Genomic DNA, 19,006 nt, shown 5'->3' with positions numbered 1-19,006 from the left:
AAAAAGGGCTCAGGCATTCAGCACCCTTTTTTGCAGGTGCCTTAAGGGTGGTTTATGCCTCGAGATCAGCGTCCCTGCGTCGTGATGCAGTGAGCCGCGCAGTTAACGAAGGGAAGCCCCCCCCATCACGCAGGTACTCTGGGGCACCTCCCCAAAATTGTGTCTCGACGCAGGGAGCGATGCAGACAGCGACGGAGTGAAGGGCGAAAATAGGTCTCTGATTGGTCCTCTCGACCAGCCTGCTCTGTCCTCGAGTCGAGAACAAGCTACTTCCTTGTTCTAACCTTCGTCGGTCTACGGACTGTGATCTCTTCATTAAATAAGTTGCCCGTGCTTTGTCGTTTCATTTATTTACACGAACCAAAGACAACACGTGCGCTTGCAAGTTACGACGCTGAAGTTATTTGGACAGTTGAACAGTGTTTCCGAGGTCGAGGAAACATTCCGCTTCGTCCTCGACAAATGAGCCACTTCTTTGTTCCAAACTACCACGGTGGCTGCCAGTGCGATCAAACATGCACGTGATATAAAGATTTAATGTTTCATTTTCATTGTCGTCGAGTCTGTGAAGCTAAAAAAACAACCGACACGTCTAGGTTACTCTTTGTATTGAAGGCAGTTTGAGCGTGGAATGACATCGCGCAGACCGTGCTTCAAAACACGGCATAAATCAAAATTAACTGCATCATGGCTGCGACAAGCTCACTCTGTGGCACTGGCAGGAAGCATAACCCGCCCTTTAGGCGTCAATGGGTTAACAGTCTGGTTTCTCAACGGGGGCTCTGGAGCCCACCAGCGGGCATTAGAAAGCCCTTACGGGGGTTGACAACAAGACAGCTGAGATGGGTTACTGGGAGTGCCCATCCAAAGTGACCGGAAGCCTTCATATCATTCTAATAATCAGACAGCCTAATCAGTAACTAATAGCATAAGGAAAATTATAACTTTTATTATTATTAGGCTGAAATGTTCAAAAAAATTTGACTCAATATTTTGAACAAAATTATTTCGGTTGGGGGTGTTGCCATGCTTATGATGATGCCATACTTTAAATGACCAAGAAATCATTTGAAATCAGTTGCCCTACAGGTTGGAAGTTGAATTGTCATTGAAACTACAAAATCTGAGCGGCCCACTTCTGCACACTTGCACAACATGGTTTATAGCCCACATTTAGAGCACATTTAGAACTGCTGTTCATCCTGTTACAATTTGATGAACAACTAAAACGAATTTAGAGACATTATTTTAAGGGCGAAGAAAAAAAAAGTGTTGATCTCAAACAGGCAGTCCATTAAGGATGGAAAAGAACAGCCTTGAGGTGAATATTTTTATGAAATGAGGTCAGTACTAAAAATGTTACCACAGGAGTATAGTGCAGAAAAAACACACACACACACACACACACACACACACACACACACACACACACACACACACACACACACACACACACACACACACACACACACACACACACACACACACACACACACACACACACACACACACACACACACACGCACGCACGCACGCACACACACACACGCACGCACGCGCAGTCATGTTCACACCATCAGTGTCCCTGGTGTGTGGTGTTAGTGGTGTCCCTGGAGTGTGGCGTTAGTGGTGAGGGTAAGGGCCAAGGCCAGGGCTAGAGGACTGGCATCATAAACAACCAACCACCTGCTGAGATGTTTGGAGTCGGTGGTTGGAGAAAGCTGACGGACCTGTTCTCTTTGACACGATAAGTGCTTACCCACCCACCACCCACCCAACTACCCACACACACACACTCAAATCAGACTTACATGGGGTACCACACAACACACAAAGCCCACAACTGGTTTTAATACACATAAACAAGACACGCATACAAGCACACACCCAAATGCCAACATGCACACACACCGGAAGTTGAATGTGGGCACATAACCCAGTGGCACACATGTTGACTTTGCACTCCTGTTGTGCATAGGCTCCAGGGGGTGGTGGGGAGAGATTATTGTGTGTGTGTGTGTGTGTGTGTGTGTGTGTGTGTGTGTGTGTGTGTGTGTGTGTGTGTGTGTGTGTGTGTGTGTGTGTGTGTGTGTGTGTGTGTGTGTGTGTGTGTGTGTGTGTGTGTGTGTGTGTGTGTGTGTGTGTGCGCGAGTGTGTATAAGAACCTGATGAAACAACTGAAAGCACTCTGGAGGGGCGGCCCCTTTTGGTTTATGGCAGAGGAAGATATTTGACTGTGGCAAGGTATGCTTTGCGGTGGCGCTGGGTTAGATTTATGTTGTGGTGTGTGTGTGTGTTTGTGTGTGTGTGTGCGTGTGTAAGCCTTTTCTGCCTGCCCTCCTACTCCTCTCCAACGTCTCTTTAATGGAGAAACATTACATTACCTCCTCCAGTGTCTCCTTCCCCTGCAGCTGGGACCGGACCAGCTCAAGCCGCTCGCTCAGGAACGCCACCTAGTGAGCACGCAACAGAACGACGCAGCAGTCCGTCAAACATCAGTTATCATAGCTGTCAAGTGTCATCCACGTCATCACTAGCCATGCTGCTGATGGAGCAGATCTGCTGCAGCAGCGATGACCTATAAACAATAAGCTACAGCAGTGTTTCTCAACAGGCGCTACAGCCCCCCAGGTCGTGTTAGGGAGCCCTCGGGGGGGGGGAGAAGGATACAGCTGAGATGGGGCGGTGCTTAGTTGCCATTGAGGTGCATTAGTCCATTTAATTTTTTTAATACTAAGGGGGGCGTTGGCAGGCTTATGGTAGGGTCCAGGGGGCGCTTGTTCAAAAAAGGGTTGAGAACTACTGCGCTACAGGGTTGTGATCACGTAAACAGGAATTCTAGAGACATCACTGGGGCTGAGCAGAGTGCATGTGCAACAATCTGCAGTGCTACAATGCAGCACTGGGGGAGATTGATTGTGCCAAGCAGAGCAACCAAATGACTGGTGAGGGGGTGAAATTGTGTGTGTGTGTGTGTGTGTGTGTGTGTGTGTGTGTGTGTGTGTGTGTGTGTGTGTGTGTGTGTGTGTGTGTGTGTGTGTGTGTGTGTGTGTGTGTGTGTGTGTGTGTGTGTGTGTGACCTGCTTGTTGCATGTGCTGATGCCAGTGATGCCACATTAACCAGGTGTGTCAGATGAAGTGCCCCAATTACTTGTTGTGAGGGCTTGAAATGATCATGTATTTGTGTGTGTGTGTGGTGAGATCTGTTTGTTGCGTTCACAGTGCTCTGTCAGACCTCTGTGCCTCCTCCTGTGTGCGTGTGTGCGTGTGTGCGTGTGTTGAGACCTGTTTGTTGCGTTCGCTGAGCTCTCTCTCTGCTCTCTGGGCCTCCTCTTGTAGCGTCTCCAGTGTCCGCTGCAGCTCCGCTCGATGCTCCTCCACTGTCGACTCTAACTGGCTCAGCTGCGGGTGAAGAGAAGAAAATAAAACACACTTTAAAGCGATATAGCACAATTTCTGCAGATATGATCATTTCACAACTCCCCTTGAGTTTGTGAGTTTTACCTTTCCTCTGTACATCCAGCCAAATTTGACCTCCATGCTAGCATAAACAACTGAATCGTATAGGACCAGCTAGTAGCTAGCTGGAAGCATAAGATTCAATAATAATGGCTAGCTCGGAAGAGTCCACCATTGTTGGATGCTGCCAAAAACGGAATGGTTCCAACTGGTCCCACTCGTTTCAGTGATACATGATAAGAAGTAATATCACCAGAATCAGAGGATGGATGGAAGAATAGTAGCATGGCAAAACTCAATTATTTAACTCGAGGATAGAGGTAAAATTACCACATTTCCAAAAAAGGGCGCATTACTTCTTTAAAGCATACAGTACAGGTACACCCTCTACGTTCTCCATTCACACATGGAAAAGCCTCTATCAAAGTTCTATCAAAGGCCACCAACTACTAAGTCTCAGCTGATACACCTCAGTCAGAACCTTACATAACATAACACAATATAATATAACACAAGTTATATCATATTTTATAATGTAATACGATATAGAACTATGGATGCACGATGTATTGGCCTTAACATCGGTATCGGCTGATATTTGACATTTCTCATCACATTGGACAACTGTCTGATGGGTAAAATTGGGCCGATATTAACACGGATGTTTTTTGTTATATGTTACGGCCATTGAGAGTAAATAGAATGGTTACGGCTCTTAATCTTACTGGTTCTGATGTGTTTTTTTAAACATTTTAAAAGATTGGACTTCACAGTGACTTTCATTGTTTGCCTTCTATTTTTTTATATATCTAATTTTATCACACAGAGTTAAAAGATGTTTTTGGAAACAAAAGAGGACATTCAAAAATTCAGTTTGCATCATTGACAGCCTGTATAAATGTTATTATCTCTTAAAAAACAAACAAAAAAACATCTGTATCGGTTAATATCGGTTATTGGACAAAAACGCAATATCAATATCTGTATCGGCCTAAATTTTCACATCGGTGCATCCCTATTTAAACCCCCTTTGTGCTGTACCTGGTCAGTATGGCTTCTAAATATAGTATTGACCGCCACCAGATTGAAGAGGTGAAAAACTTGTACTGAAGTTAAGTAAGCTCTATTTGGCTCATGTTATTTCAGCTGTGTAGCTGTGCAGGTGGACTTACATAAAGTAACCTGCATTATGATTATATAGATAAAAAGTACATGGGGTGAGACTGACATAAGGGCAGGTGTGTGTGTGTATGTGCGCGCCCGTATGTGTGTGTGTGTGTGTGTGTGTGTGTGTGTGTGTGTGTGTGTGTGTGTGTGTGTGTGTATGTAGGGTTGATGACAGCTTTGGCCGGCCCCAAGACAGTCATCTGAAGGGACCCCCCAACCAATGTAATGACAACCCTATTATGGGCCCCCCTTGGGCCCGGGACAAGACAACTTTGTCCCCCCCTCCCTTGTTGGCTTCCCTGTGTGTATGCGTGTGTGCGTGTGTGTGTTTGTGTCTGTCTGTCTGTCTGTGTGTGTGTGTCTCTCTGCGTGCGTGTGTGTGTGTGCACGTGCAGGCAGGCATGTGTGTGTAGGCAGGTATGTGTGTGTGTGAGTATATGCGGAGACCTCTTGGGCTTTCTGCTGGAGCTCCAGCTCTTTCTCTGCCAGAGTCTCATCCTTCTCCTTTATCTGTCCATTCCTCTCCTCCAACTCCTCCTGAGTTTCCCTTTACACACACACACACACACACACACACACACACACACACACACACACACACACACACACACACACACACACACACACACACACACACACACACACACACACACACACACACACACACACACACACACACACACACACACACACACACAATAAAACAAACTCACACAGTTAGAATACATACAATTTACTTGTATATTATGTAAGACCTAGGCCAAGACAAACATATTTATCTTTGAGCTCAAAGACGATGCAGCACTCATGAAAAATCTTTTGGTGCATTTATAAAGAAACAGCACATCAGCGACAAAAGAAAAGGTCACTCAACATTAAAAAGGTGAAAAATTAATCAAAAAAGCAATCAACTTGGAGTGACCTTGAGTTTGTAGGTCTACTCACTGAAACTAAAATAGGCAGCAAATCAGAGTTCGTAGAAAGAATGAAGAAAAAAGTGCAATTTCCTGTACTGTACTCCAAGTTGAGTTAGTTGGCCCACTGGAAGACCTCGTAAGCTAAGGCAGTGTTTCCCAACCTTTTTTGTATTGTGTACCCCTTAAGCCTGTTTGTTGTGCCATGAGTACCCCGTAAATCATATTCTATATAGCTTTCTCTATTTCAATGTAACTAAGCTCCATACATTTGTTAAAATTGCATCTTTCCAAGTACCCCCTGCAGTGTGCTCGCGTACCCCTAGTGGTACACGTACCCCTGGTTGGGAAACACTGAGCTAAGGGACTGGTCGTTAATTATTTTGGGTTCTTCGAAAGATTTTCACCCTAAGTTGTCAAATATTGCATGACCTTCCCCTAGCAAGCTTCAAAACTTTCATGACCCTCCCACGACAGTCAAAAAATGCATGGCCCTCCCCTACAGACATCTTTTGAAAACGTTGATTGACCAACATTGCTGCTACATGCATGTTGGATTCTGATCATGATCACTATACTTTAGGAAGGCAGTGGGCATTTCAGGAGATTTACTGACAAATGTTCTTTAGACACAACAAAACAAACGCCGGTGGTGGTGGTGGTGGTGGTAGGGGGGTCTAATGGTCTTATGGTCTGGTCCATTTTAGGGAAAGGGGGAGACATTTCTTAGGATTATGATACATCAAAACATATAGCCTACCAACAAGGTACTTTCAATTGTTTTTTGAATGACCTTCCCCTCAACTCTCCCTTGAAAGACCCTCCCATCAAAAAAATTGACATGACCCTTCCCCGTTTTCCTCCGATGACCCCGACAATAAATAACAGACAGTCCCTAATAACTAGACGATCCCAGCCACGGTGCAAATGTATTGGGGGAGCAGGTGGCAGGATCAGGCACCAGTGATGGAGTGCGGGTAAAAAACAGCTCCTTATTTAGCCTGATGATGAGAGGCACTGCTGTGTGCTTGGGAGGTGGGGTGGGGGCAGGCAACACTGCTGTGTGCTTGGGAGGTGGGGTGGGGGCAGGCAACACTGCTGTGTGCTTGGGAGGTGGTGGTGTGGGGCAGGCAACATTGGTGTGAGAGCTTGGGAGGTGGGGTGGGGGCAGGCAACACTGCTGTGAGCTTGGGGGGTGGTGGGGTGGGCAGGTGTGGCGTAGTCAAGTGTGGCTCTGAGGGAACACGGAGGCAACTGTAGAGAGAGAGCACTATGTCTACCACCTCCTGTGTGTGTGTTTGTGTCCCTCAGGCCTGAGTCTGACATGAATGTTTGCTCGACACACAGAGACGGAGAGGGAGAGGGAGGGGGAGAGAGAGAGAGAGAGAGAGAGAGAGAGAGAGAGAGAGAGAGCGAGAGAGAGAGAGAGGATAACAGCATCACGTAGCTGGTAGCTCTCATGGGAGAATGCTTCTGGCCTTAATTCGGCATGTAATGTTATTCTCCACAGTGTGCAGACGAGGAAACATTAGCTCATTAGCATAGAGCCCTCAATGAATCTTTAAATGATGCTCACACTCATAGACCAGGTGTGAACCATGGACACTCATTCCACTATGCATGTTCTGTTGGGACTTTGAATTTTTTTAATTAATTTTTTTCTGTGACCTGAGCTAATGCGTACGGTCGGTACATATTGGAGATAGAGCGTTCATAATTAAGTTTGCGGTTGTCATAGAAATCGTGGCGATTTGTTTTTTGTATGACAAGGTCACGATCACCGCAAATTTGCTACATGATGCCCGGAGGATGCTTGTGTACACACAATAACTTTGTTATGCTTATATTTTTTATCCTGGTTTCTTTATTGTAGCTTCATACGATAGGGATGGTGTAATGTGCTGGCAGATGTTCGCAAGGATCGGAGATTTGGCTGATAAGATCTGATCCCCAATAAACAACAGGGGATTTGAGAGGCTGGGGCTTTGCCTTCATAACAACAATATGAAAACTGTGATCTTTGGGGATCTGCTCGATAAACATCACCGACACTTGGGCGGATTTGGGTCCTAAAACATTTTTCTTTTCATAAAACCTGGACTTGAGGGCCTGCTGCCAAAATGCAATAATATAGGCACATTGGCTGTCTAAAGTCACGTGGAGAATGGTGTCATGATGGGGGTAGTTGCGTAACTAAAAGCTATTTGCTACCCATTGCATCATCATATGAAGTGGTAAAAAATACAAGGGGAGACAATGTGCGCCACAGGCTGCAGAAGTCATTGCACATGCCGCAAATCTAACGGGAATCTGCAAGGGTGTGTGAATAGAGACACATCCTCCAGGGATGTCTCTGTTGTTTACCAGGAGGCTGATGATGCCTCATAGAAGTGCTGCGGTCATGTGATATGGGGCATGTTGGCTTTTGTAATAACAGACATTTGAGGGAACATTTATATCAGTCTGACATTTACCAAATTTGACATCAACATCAACAGACATGACATCAAAATTGAGGGGTTTTTTTGTCCTCCAGCTATGACAACAAAACATTTTTTTTGTTGTACATCCTTCACTTTGCACAATGTCATTGTCAACTGTCAAAAACACATAAATATGAAACAATGTTTCTTCATAGTGAGAGACAACCTCACCTGTTTGACAATACCAGCATCCACCCACTGAGTGTGTTAATGAGACAACTTGATCTGTACAATAGTTTCTACACCTGTGGCAAAAATAAATATACAGAGCAAGTGCAGCGATGGCTTTAACAATATCCATAAAGAAAGGATTGCCAATGTGTAACACTGCCCCTTAAGGCACATTCATGCATGTGTGTTATTAGTATAGACATAGGCTCCAGTGCAAAGAGTCATTAGCGGCCTCTGTGTTGTCGTGGCTACAGTCTCTTTATGCTGCAGGTGCATACTCGACACTGCCACAGGTGAGTCCATGTAAGCTCCAGAGTCCGTCTTCATAAATATCAACATTGACTCACGAATGCAGGGCTGAAGTTTGGGAAAGTGCTGAGGGTTTTACATTGAAATGACTAACAACATTCTCGGCAAAACAAAAGTGTGTGTGTGTGTGTGTGTGTGTGTGTGTGTGTGTGTGTGTGTGTGTGTGTGTGTGTGTGTGTGTGTGTGTAGGTGTTCAGTGGGTACACGCCCATATTCGAGGTCGTCATTGAAATGTACAAAAGACATAAAATGTGCGCTCCTGATGGAGATGAGGTTAGCACAACAAGAAGAATGAATGTCAAACTCTGATCTAGTACAGAAGTTGACCAGGTACAGAGGGGATGGAGAGAGACATTCAATTGAGGCAAGCTCCGTTAGAAAATATAGAAAATAGAAGTAGAAAGCTAGAAGAAGGAGATTGAGGCACAGAAAGTCGTCGAAGGGCGGTGATGAGCAACGACTTTGGAATGGATGAACACTAATCTCAGTACACAGAACGGCTTCCAGCAGCAAGTGGCCAACTCCCTCACCCGAGGCAAGTAAATATACAGTGGAGAAAAAAAAAAGATGGAAAAGTTGGAAGAGGAGGTGATGACAGCAAGTGGAGACGCTCTTCAGACAAAGAAAAAGTCGTTGAAAGGCGATGAATGAAAACGACTAGGAATGGACGGCCACCAATCTCGATTCTTTGGCAGAGCGGGTTTTCCCGGTAGCGAGCGGGCGAGCAACCCTTCTCCTCACCTGAGGCCGGTGGCCAGCTTCTCCATGGCGGCCTTGCGCTCCTCGGCTTGCTGCTGCGAGCGTCGCAGCACGTTGCGCAGCTCCTGCAGGTGGTCCAGCGTGTCCACCAGCTCGCCGCGCACCGTCTTCATCTGGCTCTCCAGCAGCTGCGTGCGGTGCAGCGAGTTGCGGCGGTCGCGCTTGCTGCGCTGCACCTTCTCCTCCAGGTCCTGCACTGTAAGGCGGCGAGAGAAAGGAAAACAATTATTTGGGGAGAGAGAGAGAGAGAGAGAGAGAGAGAGGTAGAACCCATGTCTGTGGGCACTCTAGTCAAGAAACTTCAGGTGCTCATCAGTGTCCAGAAGAATACGAACATGTAGAGAGCAGAGAGAGGGTTCAAGGCACTCTGAAGTAAAGTTAAAAGTCCTTCATTTTTCTGAGTGGCTCAGACAGTCTCTCTGCTCTCTAAAAAATATATAGGTTTTTTATTTTCTTAGCCTGAATTTACCATCCCCTCATACGAATCTCATTTGTACAGAGGGTCTGGAATGAAATTAGTACGAGTGGATGCTAAAACCAGGCTAGAGATTTATAGCAATGTATGAGGTATTACAAGAAAGTCTGAGGCCACTATGGACTGTACAAATGTACAGCATAAAACAATTACCATCTGCAATTGATTGATTTAGTAAGCTTGTAAGTCAAATAAGTGTACAAACCTCACCATGCCACTTACACAAATTTCTCATGTTAACACTAGCATAAGCGCTGAGATATAAAGCTTTGACTGAGTGTGTGTTAGTAAAAGCAAGGAGAAAGACAGCCATAGCCATTACAACACAGTAAAACATGCAGAGGTGCACCACTGTTGGATAATTGCACACCATGCAAATCACTGCAGTTGGCTTCAAGCGAGACGCCATCTCTGTTGCCTTCAAACGACACCAACCTCAAAACGGAATGTGTTGTTCGCGTGAACCATAATCAAAGGACAACAACACAAGGACATAAACACAAAACAAATGAAAATGTATAAAATTAGAATGTTGATACCGACCCATGGTGTCCCCCTCGCTAGCCTTGCCCTCCGTACCCGTCTCTGTCTTCTTGTCCAGCATGCCCCGCGTCTCGCTCAGCATCTTCTCCATCTTCTCCAGCTGGGTTGCCTGGGCGCCGCTGGCCCTCCGCATCAGTAGCAACTCCTTGTCCCGCTCGCTCAGCTCGCCGCGACACTTGTCCACGTCCACCGATAGCTGCCTGATTGACATACCGAGACAGACAGATGAACGACACACACGACGAAGATGAGGTTTTTGAATGGAGGTCCTGGGTGTGTCCCAGCTGGGTGAGCGTGGAGTAAGTGGAGGCTGCTGATGTTGCTGCTGCAAGTTGTTTTGTTGCTCAGAAGGGTCGTGGCGGTGAGCTTCCTTTGGTCATCTGTAACACCGTGACTCCTCGTCAAGGACAGATGGGCCAACGAGGACAACAGACATGGCTGGTAAAGGCCCTCTCTACTTCGACTGAATACTAAAATTAGTCGTAACAGAAGATCACAAATCTCAAGCTATCCCAAACACAAGTCCTACATTCAAACTTTCGCCACAAGAGTCTCTAATTGACTACCGGCAGGCCTACTCACATTAGTGTGGTGAGGCTAGGCGGATGTTTCTTATATAGTCCAGACTACGGGCAGAGTGCAGCATGACAACAAAGAGCTAGCGAGTGTTGCTGGTCATGGGATGAGATGCACAGGGAGCTTCAGGCTATCTGGCATTAAGACATGAAAGTGCTCAACAATGCCCTCGACTGTCTTGCAAGCCACCGGGTGTTTCATGCTAATTTAGGATGCACAGTTACAAATATCAAACAACAAAACAGCTTGGACTCTATGACAGTGCACTTCAAATAAAAAATAAAGAAAAAATAAAAAGGCAATGTTTTTGCACATTGCCTTTATGTTTTTTCTTTATTTTTTCTTTTCCCCCTCCCTATCACCTGTGTTATACGTGTCTTTAAATGTCCACGTGGGCATTATGTGTATTTATGTAAGCTACTTGAGACCTGAATTTCCCCTCGGGGATCAATAAAGTTACTATACTCTACTCTACAGTGTATTTTTGATCGTTTACAACGACGCCACACAAGACAAAGCGTTTTCATGAACTTCTCAACTGTGAGAGAGAGGTTACTTCACAGACAAAGAGTGAATTCAAATGAGCCGTTGAATCGGCTTTGCAAGCAAACTCTCTCCATGTGTGCTTCAAAAACAGCACTTCAGAGAGGCACACCATCCCACCACACCCAGCCCTCAAACAGAGTGCACTTCAGGCCTGAGACATGATCACAAGACCTGGACTGGGTAGCAGCCATAACATTAAACTCAGTACAGGGGGTGAGAGGGCAAGATGCATTGGTGTGTATTTGCAGCCGTGTGTGTGTACTTATCCAGAACACGTGTGTACGCGTGTACGTGTGTGTGTACGTGTGTGTGTGTGTGTGTGTGTGTGTGTGTGTGTGTGTGTGTGTGTGTGTGTGTGTGAGTGTTCTCATCAAGAACGTGTGTGTGTGTGTGTGTGTGTGTTCTTATCAAGAACGTTTGTGTGTTCTTATCAAGAATGTGTGTGTGTGTGTGTGTGTGTGTGTGTGTGTGTGTGTGTGTGTGTGTGTGTGTGTGTGTGTGTGTGTGTGTGTGTGTGTGTGTGTGTGTGTACGTACGTGTGTGTGTACTTTCCTCCATCCAAATTAGTCTCATCTCAGTGCTAAGCCTGTGGCAATATGTCTGGTGTAAGCACACAGTATGCGATGGTGTGAATAAGGGCTCTCTGTCCCGACAAAGTATGCACTCGCGCCTAAGAGTGACCAGTGACCCACAGTTACCTGCCCAGGCCCGTTAGCCTCTCCCCATCCTATCCTGTCCTGCCCCCTGTCCCCTACTCCTCTTCCCGCTACAACACGTGGTCCTCTGCTGTTCAGCTATTCCCTGGGGCACTACAGCCAACACTGCCACGTCGCATTTGGTCTATCTCTTTGTTTTCATTTTTTTTGTTTCGCTCTCTCTCTCTCTTTCTTCATCTCTGGCTCTGCTTCCATTCTAGTATCTGTAATGATTTAAGTGTGTCTGTACAAATCTGTGTTTGGACTAAACGTGGACCAAAACGTGGCATCTACTGATGCACTGATGTCCGCACATCAGTGTAGAACAAAATATTGTGAATGGAACAATAATAAATGGTTTACAATGTGGAATTTTACGACCATACACCGTTGTAAAGCTTTTTTGCAATATGGGAAAAAGGGGAGCTGGATGTAACTCCATACATCTGTCTCTTGTCTTTCTATTATTCTGTCCAGTCAGCTGTCCTTCTCTTCTCCTTCCTTCCCCCTCTCCCTTTCTCTGTCTGTCTGTCTGTCTGTCTTGTCTCTTAAACAATAAGAAAGGGGCATGTCCCGGGACTACAAAAGCCCCATCATAATAAAAGCCCTTGTATAAAAAGCTTATGGCCTGTAAACACAGTCCAATCAAGGCAGCCACTGTAAATGCATTGCAACAATAAACAGTGGTCAGCTACAATGGCCCTCACTCACTAATGGAGGGTGGCTGTCCAGAAAATCAATGGCTGACTACTTAGCAATAATGCAATGATGTCTTGTTACGAGATGTAAATAATATTTGTAAACAAATCAGGCAGCCAATAAACCTATTGATTTCTCTTCACCAAGCTAAAGCAGTGTGTGTGCGATGGATCAGATGTCATATCATGGTTGAAGGCCTGGGGGACAAGTTGGAAAAAAATATAATGATTTCTTATTATAAGATGTAAACAATATTGCAAGTAAATCAGACAGACTATAAATATATTAATTTATCTTCACCAGGTTAAAGCAGTATGCATAGAACAGATGTCATACCATGAATGAAGGCCTGTGTGACAAGCTGCTGCTAGAGAAAAAAAGAAAAACTAAAACGGCACAAATAATTTGTTATCTCATGTCTTCCAACATAAATTACATCTGGTATTCCGAAGGTAAAGTGCAGTGGCCCATAGCTCAGAAGTCCAAGTCAACATGCCACACAAGTCCCCCCAAGTGTCCACTCAGCGACTGCTGCTGTTACAGTGAATTTCTTCCAGCCTAACTGACAACAAGGTGGAGGAAGGAAGGAGCCTTTCAATTTTTTTCACCATCACAAGCGTAGAAGGCTACAGAATATCCGGCTATTACAGTTTTTCTCGATTGCTCACACACAATTTTCGGAATCAGTTCTCGAATTCTCAAAACTTTACACACAAATCTCCAAACCTCACACACAACGGTCCAAACTCTTCACTACCTCTGAAAAATGCACGTCTTGTCTCAAAACAATGTACTCTCTTCTAAAAAGGTCATTTTGTTCTCAAATGACACACACAAGTAGTAATTTTGATACACTCTTATGTCATTGAACACTAATATGCACAAGGTAAAACTCTATACTCAACTTGACACACAGTAGAAACTTATTTTCTTCAGTGTTCTACTTACTAAAGAGGGTATTTTTCTGTAGTAAAACACTGAAATATTGTTTTTAGACTTACAGTACACAGATGTGTGTATATTTTACATATTTTTAAAAACATTTAAAAAATTGCACACATGTATTGTAAAATATTGGATAACCACATGAAAGTGATGTCCTGTATAACATATTTTGGAGTTCAAAAACTAAACAAATGTGTTTTCTCACTGCATCCACTCGTGATTTCATCAATATCACATGCAATGTGTGTCCTTATGGGGTGATGATTTCAGATTGTAAACCGGTATGAAGAGAGTCTGCCCATGTGATGAGGAAGTGAACATAGTATGGCGGTTGATTTTAGTATTTTGAATGACAGTGTGTTCAATGCGACAACCAGGGATTAACTTCATGAAAATTGTGTGTAATCCAGATAATTGTGTATAGTGGTTTGAAAAGAGTGTGTTTTAAAACTGAAATATGAGTATAAAGAAGGAATTGTGTTTAGTGTTCAGTGACATTGGTTAGGGGAGTTGGGAAATGGGTGAGATGTTCCGAGAATTGTGTGTGAAGTACCAGAAATTGTGTGGAAGCAATCGAGAAAAACTGTAATGAGTCAGAGAGCCAATACAGGTGATTCGGAAGTGATCGGAAGTGATTACTCCCTTGTATGAGCAAAGTTGTTCTAGGCAAGTTCCATCACTCTTTGCCCATCTTGGTCCAATGAACAGAGAAACAAGAGTTATGGGCTCGATATGGGCTTAACTAATGGTCACGAAAACCATTTGGTTGAAACTGCCGTGAAAAGTTGATTATCCTAGAGCGTTTAGCATTTTCTAGCTATTGTTGGGGTTAATATAAATGGAAGTCAATGGGAGTGGCCCACAAAGATATTACGGTGTGTGACATTACTGTGTTGGAGAGGTAAGCAATCTTTCTGTTGTGTGTGTTTGTCTATCACTAACACATGACTGTGTTGGATAGCTGTGCAGTCTCTCTCTGGCATGTCGATGACACTCAACTATATATCTCTGTCGAGCCTAGCCAAACCACTGCCATTCATGCCTTGACTAAATGCATGTCTGCCATCACAGATTGGATGAACAGTAACTTCCTAAAATTAAATGAGGATAAAACTGAAGTGTTGCTCATTGGGCCTAAGGAAAAACGTGCAAAACTCCACTCAAGCCTAGGTGACCTAAGCATACACATTAAAGATAAGGTTACTAGCCTAGGTGTGGTCATAGACTCGGATTTGAGCTTTGAGCCTCACATCAACAAGATAACAAAATCTGCTTTTTTCCATCTTAGAAATGTTAACAAAGTGCGCGGCTTGGCCCCCCAACAAGACGCTGAGAAACTTATTCATGCCTTTGTCACCAGTAGGATAGACTACTGCAATGCTCTCTTCTCTGGTCTCCCAAAAAAATTAATTGACAAATTGCAACTCATTCAAAATTCTGCGGCAAGAATCCTAACAAGAACCAGAATGAGAGAGCACATCTCTCCTGTCTTGGCAGACCTGCACTGGTTACCTGTCTCTTACAGAATCGACTTTAAGATTCTGCTCACAGTATTTAAAGCATTAAATGGACTTGCCCCTAGCTATATCTCAGACATGCTCTCTTTTTATGCCCCTGCTCGAGCTCTCAGGTCCACTGATGCCAAGCTGCTAAGGACCCCCCACCCCCCGCAGAAGAAGATCGGCGACGCCGCGTTTGCCTGCTATGCGCCCAAGAGATGGAACGCCCTCCCCATCGAGATTCGATCAACCACCTCCGTCGACTCCTTTAAGAAGCAGCTGAAGACCCACCTCTTCATCCTTGCCAACTCCTAGCTGCCAAGGCGTCATAGTGTCCCAGCTGCCGCAGCGCCCTTACCACTCGCAACCAGCCCTGGCAGGGGGCTCCCCTAGGTGGCCGCTGGTCTCTGCCTGAGGTTTCTTCCTGACTATAGGGGGTCTTTTTTTTCTCAGACTTCACTGAGCTTTTTTTTCCCCCTTACAAACTATGAATCAAGCGAAAGGGAGTTTTTCCTCACCCCTGATGCCACCAGGGGCCGCACCTGAGCGCCCAATCTCTGTGTGACTATCTATGACTTATGATAGGCCCAGCCACTATGGACCTTACACATCTAAGAATCCTGGTCCTATCATACGTTGACCTTATGACTCTACATTCTCTGTCTATCTCTTCTTCCTCTGCCTTCCTGCTTTTTCTGCCTCTCCTCTATACCTCTCCTTTTAAATCTATCTCTAAAAATGTTTTTTTTTTCCATTTGTTAAGCACTTTGAGTTACATGCTATGTATGAAACAGTGCTATACAAATACAATTATTATTATGTGTCTGCGTGTGTGTGCCTTCACATTAAACCCAGCCCAGTAAAGAAGGTGAGAGGGCAAGATGAATTATTGTGTGTGTGTGTGTGTGTGTGTGTGTGTGTGTGTGTGTGTGTGTGTGTGTGTGTGTGTGTGTGTGTGTGTGTGTGTGTGTGTGTGTGTGTGTGTGTGTGTGTGTGTGTCTCACCTGATGGTGTCTGTTAGCTGCACGGTCTCTCTCTGGTAGGTGTCTGCTTGCCTGGCGGCCTCTTGGGCCTCTTCTGTCCTCGTCAGCTCGGCAGAAGCCCTCTCCCTCTGCAGCTGGTCCTTCAGCTCCTCCACCTGCATACACACCGGTGAAAGTGCTAAATTGGACATACAAGTCAGACAAATGCAAAAAATGTCTGCCATTTTAACTTAAATACAAACATCACCAGCCAAAATGGCTCGTAGATGTTAATCTTACTAGCCAAACACACGTTCACTAATGGGTCAAAGTGGCTAGTAAGTTGGTCTTTTCTACCAGCCAAATTTAAATTTAATTAGCATTTGGGCAGTTGGCTGGTGTTAATTTAGAGCCCTGGCTATAATTATGTAACATGTGCCAAATGAATGAACTTGAACATGTCACATGCTTATTGGACCCCAGAAGCCTATGAGCCAGAAAGCAGCCTATTCTCAGTCAGATGTGGCCTACAGCGTGTTCATTTCCTTCTGTAGTATTTATCAGAGGGCTGCATTCATCCTGCCCTTACAGTGAAAATGCTATCCCTGCCACACAGAAGATGGGATTCAACCAAAAAGATCCCATCTCAGCACATGACCCTCTACTGTCAGCTCTTATTACATTGATTTCGGGATTGTGACAATAGCAGCAAAAGGCACTTCTGAAACTATATCTTTTGGAGAGGATATCTTAAAAATAGAGCATGAACTTCTTTCTCCAATAGACACAAGCTAGAAGAGTGGTTCTCAACCTTTTTTAAACAAACACCCCCTTCACCTCAGTATAAGCCCAATGCCCCATGGACCTCATCATAAGGCTGTCGATGCCCCCTTTAGTATTAAAATAATAAAATACTTATGCCCCCCCATAAATTAGCTGTTACCAGAATGACAATGACCAAGTCGTAATGCATTACTAAAGGCCCTTTCCACTGTCATAATGGTGTGGTACTATGGTAGTATTGTTTTTTTTCAGTGATCATTACAACAATCCAGTGGTGGAACGGGAACGGTGTGTGTTATAAATGGCTACGCTGTGTCATCTTCTACAATCCGTGGCATCACCTGATGGAGGAGGGATACGTGGTCGCCCTCCACCAGCAGCAGGTCTTTCAGCCGGGCCTCCATCTGCTGGTTGGTGTGCTGCAGCTGCAGGCTCTCCTGGCTGGAGCTCTTCAGCGCCTTGCTGTGGTGCACCAACTTGCCCCTCAGAGACTCCACCTGGGGAGACAAGGGACAGCCATGGGCAGCGACGGGCCAACCTGCATTCGGAAGCTGCAATCCAGCGCTACATATTCTAAATGACCTGGGCTGTGTTTCCCAAAACCATTTCAGTAGTACTTAAGCCCAAGTAATACTTAAGTAGGAGATGCCCGTTAGGCAAGATAATACATTACTAAAATTGTGTACATACCATATATTTTCACACACATGCAACTAAAACGCTTGTGTTGAGTGTATGTTTAAACTTTTAGTGATGACATGAGACCTATTTCTGAGATTCTGCCAAAGGGGCACCTCATACTGGGAGACACAGCCCTAGTTATAGCTTTACCTGTCCAATTATGGGCAGGACATGATCCTGACATGCTTTCTGTTGCTACAAAGTCTAATTCTTCTCCTCTTCCATTACTCTATTTTCTATTCTATTTCTATTCTATTCTACGTGCTATCAACCTACATGTTCATACAAGAGAGCCTCTCACAAAAACAGACACTTTTCACAGTGGAACAAAAAACAAAACATCATCAACAACAACAAAAAACACATTTTCTGCTAAATGACCTTAACTACGAAAATCTATTCGCTTGGTCAATGTGAGCAAGCATTCACATAATCATTCTAACAAATCATCAGTCTAACAAACATGACAGTTACTGCTGTTTTCAGCAACAAGCGAGCAAGAGAGAGAGAGAGAGAGAGAGAGAGACAGACAGAGAGAGAGAACACACCCAAACCCATCCGTCCCCATTGACTGGAAGGCAAATCATGGCTGTCACAGCCGTCCTCAGAGCAGAGCAGACATCCATCTTGTGCGGAGGGGGCTTGCGGCCTACGCTTCCCGGGGACATTCTGAGGGCAAGGGCTTCTCAGGAAATGAGGGAAAAATTGCCCTGTGAAGCAAGCCACGTGTCTCCCCCAACCTCCTCCACCCAGCTCCCCCCCCACCTCCACCCCTGTCTCCCTTCTATCTCTCGCTCTCTTCTAGTACCTCTCTGTTCTTGGCATCCAGCTGCTGCTGAAAGTGGCTCTGGGCAGTTTCCATCTGCAGAAGACATCTGCTGAGCTCCTCCTGACAAGCCGACAGGGCCGTCTCAAGACCTTTCACCTGTCAATGCACACAAACACACTAAATTATATACATACATGAGGAACATGCACAATATGCATACTTACAGCCACAAAATGCTCCCAGGTTTGTTTACTCATAATACAGATCTCTTCACATACTGTACAAGTGTTTTAATACGATACATTACAACAAGTTTTTAGTCAATATACTTTCAGAAAATATTCACAAATATTCAGTGGTCTCTTTTACATTGGGATATTGAAAAGGAAATGCCCCAAAAAGCCATTCAAAGCTGTGGGGAAACCCAACAAAGACGACATCATCATAGAATGGTGAAAAATGATTAGCTATAAAAAAAAGATTCGCAAAATAGTTTGGAGCACTGTGTATAACAGAACACTTGGATGGGATGAGACAAAAATTACTGGGTCCTGATACATTTACTGAAAGC

At 44.8% G+C, this 19,006-nt stretch overlaps 1 protein-coding gene across 4 annotated transcripts in view; it reads right to left on the bottom strand.

Moving 5' to 3' along the window:
- Positions 1 to 19,006, bottom strand: part of LOC134451257 (coiled-coil domain-containing protein 18-like) — a 73,577-nt gene that overhangs the window by 14,021 nt on the left and 40,550 nt on the right. For 3 of the 4 annotated variants that reach the window (XM_063201579.1, XM_063201576.1, XM_063201578.1), the window contains 8 exons: positions 18,475 to 18,591; positions 17,327 to 17,482; positions 16,245 to 16,378; positions 10,281 to 10,480; positions 9,245 to 9,458; positions 5,074 to 5,173; positions 3,286 to 3,402; positions 2,385 to 2,453 (listed from right to left, as the gene is read on the bottom strand). In XM_063201579.1, coding sequence (XP_063057649.1) covers positions 2,385 to 2,453; positions 3,286 to 3,402; positions 5,074 to 5,173; positions 9,245 to 9,458; positions 10,281 to 10,480; positions 16,245 to 16,378; positions 17,327 to 17,482; positions 18,475 to 18,591 — 1,107 coding nt within the window. The remainder of the gene's footprint in view (positions 1 to 2,384; positions 2,454 to 3,285; positions 3,403 to 5,073; positions 5,174 to 9,244; positions 9,459 to 10,280; positions 10,481 to 16,244; positions 16,379 to 17,326; positions 17,483 to 18,474; positions 18,592 to 19,006) is intronic. The other variant, XM_063201577.1, reaches the window with a different exon arrangement.

Source organism: Engraulis encrasicolus, chromosome 6 (assembly GCF_034702125.1).
Source record: "Engraulis encrasicolus isolate BLACKSEA-1 chromosome 6, IST_EnEncr_1.0, whole genome shotgun sequence".
NCBI lineage: Eukaryota > Metazoa > Chordata > Actinopteri > Clupeiformes > Engraulidae > Engraulis > Engraulis encrasicolus.
The sequence above is the reverse complement of the archived record's forward strand: the minus strand, read 5'-3'. Positions and strand labels throughout refer to the sequence as shown.